Source organism: Echinops telfairi, unplaced genomic scaffold (assembly GCF_000313985.2).
Source record: "Echinops telfairi isolate 266 unplaced genomic scaffold, ASM31398v2 ScPeMD7_7466;HRSCAF=8504, whole genome shotgun sequence".
Taxonomy (NCBI): Eukaryota; Metazoa; Chordata; class Mammalia; order Afrosoricida; family Tenrecidae; genus Echinops; species Echinops telfairi.
The window spans coordinates 6,178,384-6,187,071 of record NW_022111366.1 but is presented as its reverse complement, the minus strand read 5'-3'; the positions used below and the strand labels follow the sequence as shown (position 1 = coordinate 6,187,071).

Here is an 8,688-nt window from a genome sequence, read left to right as displayed (position 1 = left end):
CACGTATGAACTAACATGCCGGCAGGGCAGAGGAAGCACTTGCGAGTGAGGCGCAGCGAGGGCCGCCCGGGACCTGCTCGGGAGGCTGAGGCGCCACAGGCAGGCGGGTGAGATGACAGGAGCCGCCAACGGCAGGAGCTCTGAGCTTTAGCTCAGGTCCCAGAACCCTGGACTTTTAAAAAGCCATTTGGCTCAAGCGTCTTATTCTACAGATGGAGAAACCCACTCTCAAATCCGCACCGCCCACTCATCTGTAGAAGAGAATGAGGGGCTTTCTATAAGGTTCTTGGAAAAGTCCGATGGCATATGAACACACTTTGGGGGGAGACAGAGAAGTGGCTGTACCATTACGAAGTTCTGTGCTGTCAGGAACTCCTAACTCCAGAGGCTGGCCGTCTCCCTGCAGCATCGTGGCCAGGGGCCCAACCTCGAATGCCTCTCCTGCTTGGTGTAGCTCACGGCAACCATGCAAACCTTTCTGTGATATTGGGGGCAGTGTGTGCCCAGAGAAGGTTTCTTCTGTCTACAAACCCTCCCCATTCTCTTACTGCCCCTGGCTTATCGCAACAACTCTTGTTTCGTCTGTCTGGTAAGCTGTAGTCAACGCTGGCGCGTGTGCATGGGTCTACTTCATCCCTCAGAAAACTTGTACCTAGCCGACGAGTCCATTTAAAATTGTGGATACAGCTCACTGTGCTGTATAAGAAATGAGAATTCGTTACATACATCTGATGATCATTTACAGAAATGCATGCATATTATCATAGACTAGTGGGAAGATTTTTTTTAAAAAGTCATTTTAGTGGGGGCTCTTACAGCTTTTATCACAATCCACACATCCATCCATTGTGTCAAGCACCTTTGTACTTTTGTTGCCATCATCATTCTCAGAACATTTTCTTTCTACTTGAGCCCTTGGTATCAGCTCAATCCCCCCTCCCCTCCCTCATGAACCCTTGATAATTTATGCATGTTTTTTTCATGTCTCACAATGTATCCCTTCACCCACTTTTTGTTGTCTGTCCCCCTGGGAGGGGGTTATATGTTGATCATTGTGATCGGTTCCCCCTCTTTCCCCTCACCTTCCCCGTCCCCTCCTGTATCACTACTCTCATTATTGGTCCTGAGGGGCTTAGCTATCCTGGATTCCCTGTGTTTCCAGCTCTTATCTGTACATGCTCTGGTCTAGCCGGATTTGTAAAGTAGAATTGGGGTCATGATAATGGGAAGCGAAAACATTAAAGAACTAGAGGAAAGTTGTTAGTTTCATCGGTGGTATACTGCACCCTGACTGATCTTCCTTGTGATCCTTCTGTAAGGGGATGTCCAGCTGCCTACAGACGGGCTTTGGGTCCCCACTCTGCACTCCCCCTCATTCACAACGATAGGATTTTTTTATCTTTGATGCCTGATACCTGATCCCATGACACCTTGTGATCACACAGGCCGGTGTGCTTCTTCCATGTGGGCTTTGTTGCTTCTCAGCTACATGGCCACTTGTTTACCTTCAAGCCTTTAAGACCCCAGATGCTATATCTTTTGATAGCCAGGCACCATCAGCTTTCCTCACATTTGCTTATGCACCCATTTTGTCTTCAGCGATCATGTCAGCAGGTGAGCATCACGGAATATCAGGTTATTAGAACAAAGTGTTCTTGCATTAAGGGAGTACTTGAGTGGAGGCCCAATGTCCACCTGCTACCTTAATACTAAACCTATAAATCTATGCACATAGATCTATTTCCTCATTGTCATATAAAATATATTGACATATGTACATGCAAATATATATTTTACATTTAACATATGTACATGTAAATATATAAACATATAAAATGTATTTACATATGTACATGCCTGTATTCAGACCTCTATAAAAAAAGCCCTTTCCTTTCTACTTCTTTCCTCTACTTCCTTTTACTTTCCTCTTGTCCCACTATCATGCTCAGCCTTCATTTGGGCTTCAGCAATTCCTCTCAGTTCCATTGCCCTTGAATCAAGCTCCATTCAACATCCTATGCCCTCCTAGCCATCAATTTTAGATCGCTTGTTGTTCTCTTGTCTCTGGGTTTGTTGTCAAAGGAAGACAGTTTTTAAACCCTCAAACTCTGTGCTACTGAGTCCACTCTGACTCAGAGGCACCCTACAGGAGAGGGTAGCATTGCCCCTGTAGGTTTCTGAGACTGTAAATCCTGACAGGAGTAGGAAACCTTGTCTTTCTCCCTTGGAGTGGCTGGTGGTTTCGAATGGCTGACCTCGCGGTTAGCAGTCCAACCTGTAACCCACTACACCACCATGGTTCCTTAGGGAAAGACAGAGCAGCTCATTCTATTTCCATAAGTGCGACACCATCTTCATGGCGAGAAAGGTATGTGTGGGGGTGGGACAGAAGCAATCAACACCAACGGTAGAAATCTTAAGGGAAGTGTAGTGGTCGGAAAGGGGGTCCCCCCATCAATTTACATACAGAGGGAAGTGGGTGCCCTACATGTACAAGGTGCTAGGAAACCCCCCAGGTCAAAATAGCCCTGCTGAAAGTCTCCCTTGAGGTCTGGGCTCTTTACAAGATTAAAATTTTGTGTCATGCTTGTCTGTCCCCTGGATGGCAACCCGACTTGTGCTGGAGTTTTGATACAGAATGTGCTTATACCCTCAAGGAACTGCGACTTCCTCATTTCTTAGAAAAAGACCCATCTTCTTGTCATTCAGGTGTAAAACCTGCGTCATCATTGACTGTTTCCTTGCCGTTATGTCTTTGGACATTTCACAATCTCAATTCATTGCCTCCTTCTTGGAAGCATCTTTTGATTCTCTCCCTCCCAAACATTTGCTACTGACCCATACCTGTCTATCTGAACGGACACAGGGACTTCTGAGCTACAGTCTCTCTCCCCCAGATCTGTCAATATTCATCATCAAATTAACCCCCCACAAGTACATTCATTGAGCCTCTTCCTGCTCCCAAATTAGACACCATCACTCCCCATGGCCACGGGCTAAATAAAGTCCTGACTCTCGTGCTTCACCTGTCTGCAGCCTGTCCCTAGGCTTCTCAAGGACTACCTGGCTGGTCTGACCCCCAAATCAAGCACCTTTACTGAGTTACCACAGAATTCACAAAACGAAATTATGCATAAACTTTGCATCCAGTTTTGGTTCTTTTTAATCAATGGTTTTGCCCTCGGGTTTTCAAACCCAATAAAATGTCTGCTAACGTGGGTTCTACCCTCCAAATCCATCTTTGCGCTTGCTTGTCCAACAAACTGCCAGACAACCAACTCCTGGGCAGACGAGGCTGTGCTGCTGGAGCAGGGTCGACGGGCTCTTCCCTCAGGACACCGTAACATCACCAGCTTTAGTTGTGCGGACGGACGGGGTTCACTGTGTTCCGGACAAAGCAACTGCCCCGTCTGAGCTCCCCGCCCCCATTGTTGACGGCTATCTGCACCACCCACCCCACAGCCACCTGGGTTGACTGCTTTTCATGAACGTAATATGTGTTTATTTAGTGGCAATCACCCATCGATTCTGGAAGTACAATGTGAACTGAGGGGGGTGGGAACTCTCCCCACCTCCTGAGGTCTCTCCTGGCTGGGGAAACAAGCTCCTGAGCAACATCGCTTCTCCATCACCGATCACACCAGGGGTCACCACATCTAGTTCCACTGAGACGACCTCCAAGAGGACTTGCTCAAATTGGACTTCCTGCCACTCCTCCACATGCTGGAGTCCTTCTTACATACTTTGGTGCTACGGGGAATCCACGGAACACAGCCTTTGTCCTATAAGAACTAGTCCTAGGACTAGATGTGCTACTGGGCTAAAGCAAACCGTAAGGGCAGCAGAGAGGAGGGATGCCTTCTGATTCCTTAAATGAGGGAGGAGGAATAACCTAGATGCATCAAGGAGACATGAGGAAGACCCATGTTCCGATTAGAAGATGCGTAAGAGGAAACAAGGGGCCCTGGTGGCGAAGTGTGGGTACATATCGGGCTGCTAATCACAAAGTCGGCAGTTCAAATCCACCAGTTGCTCCGCGGGAGAAAGATGAGGCTTTCTATTCCCATCAAGAGTTACAGTCTCAGAAACCTGCAGGGGCAAGGCTACCTGGCCCTTTAGGGTCACTATGAGTCAGCATTGACTCGATGGCCGCGAGTTTGGTTTTTGAGGAGAAAACACACACTCACGACTCTTGCGGGCTGCAAGGGAAGCAGGCCCTCGCTATTAAGCCAGATACCATCACACGGAGTCTGACTCCCAGAGAAGCCACGTGCGCAGAGTAGAAAACCCTGCTCCACAGCATTTCCAAGGCTATAAGCCTTTATAAGCAGATCTCCAGGCCTGCTTCTGAAGGGCCTCTGGGTGGGTTCAAACCCACCAGAGGACTCGCTGCTGTGCACTTCACTGTTTGTGCCAACCCCAGGTGCTTGGTCTCCTGAGCAACAGCCATCAGTGGGCCTCTATGAGTTCTGAGCTACTTGCTGGCTGCCGAGACGCACCCCAGTCAGCTTCTCCCCTGATGCCGGGGATGCCAGCGAGGGGAGAGTAGCTGCTTTGTACCAGGGGGAGAGGATCCATTTCTACGGTGAGTCTCTTAAATTGGACCTCTTAAACACGCTGAACGACAGACTACTCACCAAACACCAGAAGAGAGACGGTAGTTCTCAGATCTGAGAGTTCAACCTCATACTCGTCTTCGTCGGATGCCGTCAGATTGAAGATGGTGAGGTTCCCCGACGTCCTGTCCAGAACAACCCTGCCAGTAAATGGTGGGAAATCCTTCTCCTGAGAGTCTCCAAACCATTCTACAACTTTATCTTTCTGTTTCTTCCAAGTGATGTCTCTGAATGCTTTGCCATCCAGCGAAGGACTGAGAGTCACGTTCTTGCCCACCGCGCCATAGGCTGTTATGGAAACACCGTGGGTGACACCTAGGAGTGAAACAAACAAACAAAACGTCACGGAAATGGTCATTGTTGATTCAAAAAATAAAACAAAAAACATGTTCCAAGTTGCTGTTTCTTGGGGGGCGGGGTAGGTCCTATATGGAGGTCAAAATTAGGCATCACTTACTTTTGTCCTAAAGTGACACCCAGCTGACAGTAACTAAAAGTAGAGCATTCTTAACCACGAAGGGCTTACTCGCCATTTCACCCTCCCTCCACGGTTCTATCAGCATAGAGTTCACCTATCACACAGCTCAATGGTTGCCTCCCACCAAGAAGGGTGGTACAATCACCACAGCACTCAGCATGAGAAGGTTTCCCTTCTTCTCATACTCATCATCATCATCGGAAGACCTTACTCTTGGGTTGGGGGCGCACAGAAACCAACGTGCCAGGTTCTTGGGGCAAGAGGTGACCGCAAGCCCAGGGCCTGTTCTACCCTGCCCGACAGGTTTGTGATGAGTCAGTACTGACTCCGTGGCAGCCACCAAGAGGGGCTTGACACTCGGCTCTGACCGCATGGGGAAGCTACAAAAAGGGTCTACGCACAACACAGACACGGCCTAACTTCTGCTTCCGTAGGTGTCTCCGTCTGCAGAGTGGTGGAGGGGTGGGTGCATGGGGGCGTGTTGGAGGATGGAGGCAGAGAAACCAGAATAGAAGTCACCTCCATCACACAGAACAGAGTGGTGGGCTGAACAGGTCAGCCCAGGGGCTTGGTACTGAGGAATGTAAACAAGTAAGAGTCCCAAGCCATTTGAGGGTTTGAATGAACACGATGTAGGGACTGGATGTGGGGGGTGGAGTAGGGAAGAGTTCGCAGTGACTGTGAGGAGGGCCTCGATCTTGGCTAACTCTGAGATGTCACTCATGGGAAACAATGGTTGGGAAGCACCCGAGGGTGTGATAAAGCTTAGGGATTCGGGTTCTGGGTTCAGTGGTGCGTTGAAGCCAACCCCCATGGACTCTCTTGAACTGACTGCTAGTGCTTCTGCCCGACTCAATTCTGTGAAGGCTGGGTGGTAATACTTACGGTATAGGCATAGGCTTCCAATCAGATCACTCCACCCCCCATATCAATGATTAGACATTTATCCCCACCACTGGCTTTCTAATTAAGGGAGAACAGAAACTGCTGACAGAAGGACATTAAGGCCCTAAATGGTTGATTCTGTAAACTTCTCAGCCATAACCAAATACCTTAGGAGGAAATGAGTCCCTGGGCTTGGGGGACTTAGGACCACAGTTTCAGAGTGCACCGAAGCCAATCCGACTAACAAAGGCAATGCTCTACATCCTGCTTTGGTGAGGAGCTACTGGGGTCCTGAAGCTGCGGGTGGCCATCCAAGATGCAACTACTGGTGTCTCCCTGTCCGGAGCAAAGAAAACCAAACACCCAGGGAACAAATGAGTCCAAGGGGTTAAGGGACCCATGGACCACATTCCCCACTACCCTGATCCCCCAAGAAACGACATGCCACGAGGGACAGCTCTGCTCAGCTCAGGGTCCCGCCGAGGTCCAGGCAGGGAGGGAGCCAACTGTACAACCAAGTCCAAAATCAGAAAGAAGACGAGGCTTACTGGTCTGACAGAGACGCAGTCTAAGGCGCCCTTCAGTCACACTTCACACCTAGGGCTCCACTCACGAAACCAAAACCCACACAAACATGAAACAGACCCATTGGATCCATTCGTTCCCTGGGTGTTTCCTGGGCCTTGGTGAGTGTTTTCTGTGCTTTGCTCTGCCTCCCCCACCCCACCCCACCCCCGCCCCCGACACATGTTAGAGAGCTCCCCTTGCATTCTTTCCCCGCGCCCTCTTTTAAATCTCACAATCCAGTCCCCAGGATGGTTGAAAAGAGCAAGCCCTTTCTTGTTTAGAAAGCTTTCGCTGGTGGACTGGGTGGAGGCTGATGGAGCAGGCCATCCATTTTCCACTCAGTGGTCCACACACACAGTGCACTCGCTCATTCTGACAGCCCCTCCCTGCGTGCTCACAGGCCCCTCCTCTTCCTGGGTCTCTGCCCTCCCTCCCTCCCTCCCTCCCTCCTGTCCTAACCCTCTGAACCTTGCCCTGGAGTGAATGCTGCCCTTTGTCTCTCCAGTGGTTGATGACTCTAAAGTGTGTGTCTCCCCAGTGTGAGCGTTCCCCTAGTAGACCTGTCTGGGGCTTCACTGAAACTGCGTCAGGAGGGTGGGTTCGCGTCCACACCTGAACTATATTTCTCAACCATAAGCTGCATCCAAGCCACGGAGGATGATTTCAGAGATTTCCCTCAGCCCCAAAGAACCCAAGGTCTGAGGACTGAACCGCATCAATGCAAGTTTTGTTTCTTTCTTTCTTTACATTTTCAACTGAAGAAAAAGGGGTGCACTGTAAGTGCTTTTCTTCAGTATCGGGAAAACAAAAGAAATCAGGACGGGCCCAGGCAGGGCTGTCAGGTGGATCCGGACAGCGGCACCACAGCCCTGGCTTGGTGAGCGAGTGGGTGAGAGTCGTCGTCGTCGTCGGAGCAGGACAGTGGTGGGGCTCTGCCAGGTGCTTTCTGCTGAAGCGCTGACTGTCTCCACATTCCTGGGATGCAGAGGAGATCATCCTTGGGCCTTACAAAGAGTCCTTAAGCAAGATGTCTTGAGTTACCCCCCCCCAAAAAGAAAACAAAAAAACAACTGTTGCCATGACCTTTGTTCTTGGCCCATTTCTGCTTTGTCTCCAGGATGGTACTGGGGAAGCCACGTTTCATCTCCTGTGACGGTGCCCCAAGAAAGGCTTCAGGAGCTTGAGTCTAATTCTTTGAAAACAGCATGGAAAGCTCTGCTCTGTGGCTGATTTGGGTGCAACCGTTTAGGGGCCCATCAAGAGAAGGTTTGCTCGACCTTAATCTTGCGGTCAGAACCCTGCTGTTGTTAAGTGCTGTCCACGTCAGTCCTGTGCACCACAGAAGGAAACACGACGTGCTCCCACTCATCCTCACATCATTGCCACGTTTGAGCGCATGGCTGTACCTACTGGGCCAACCCACCCCATGGGGAGTGTTCCTCTGCGCTGCCGAGTCTCTACAAAACTCACGCGGCGATTGTGAGTGAGTGGAACCCGTTCAGACGTCTACAGTGTGAGCTATTGCTTCTTCTGCTCATCATCCGCGTCCTCTTCAACGAGGGCAGAGACAGATTCTATTGTTTTTCCTTGCAGATCGATGCGGATGGCCTGCCGCTGTTGGCTTCCTCTACAAACCACTCAACCATTTGTTGAAGTATGGTTTCTTGGAGGCACTGTCCCCATAATCTTTGTAAGCCATCCAGGAGCTCACCATCCTTCCACCCAAGCTGCACCGTGAATGCCATGTTGGCTCTCGCTTCGGGTCTAGCAGAATTCATGAGGCTCTAGCAGAATTCATGCGGCTCTAGCAGAATTCATGCGGCTCTGATGGGGACGCTTTTCAAACTCAGCTCTGACCCTTCTTGGTGCTCCAAACTAGGTCCTCTTCAGCCATGCTGCAGCAAATTAGCATGACTTTATTGCGGCGCGAACATTTTTTTGAAATTCCTACAGTATTTCCACATGGGCCTTTGGAGGGCTGGTCGTGGACCTGAGAGCACTGGCTTTGCTTAGTCTTGTCCTTGCTTGGCTGATGAGGGGCCACCTCTACCATTCCACAGTGTACTCCATTCACGTCACCACGGTCGGCACGACTCTGAGAAAGCAGCCCTCCTCAGCCACATTTCCAGTGCCTTCCGATCC

The 8,688-nt window shown here is 50.1% G+C and overlaps 1 protein-coding gene across 1 annotated transcript in view; it reads right to left on the bottom strand.

The window, feature by feature from the left end:
- Positions 1-4,974, bottom strand: part of CD58 (CD58 molecule) — a 27,113-nt gene extending 22,139 nt beyond the window's left edge. Inside the window, exon 1 of the mRNA XM_045283718.1 lies at positions 4,638-4,974. Coding sequence (XP_045139653.1) covers positions 4,638-4,974 — 337 coding nt within the window. The remainder of the gene's footprint in view (positions 1-4,637) is intronic.
- Between the last annotated feature and the right edge of the window lie 3,714 nt (positions 4,975-8,688).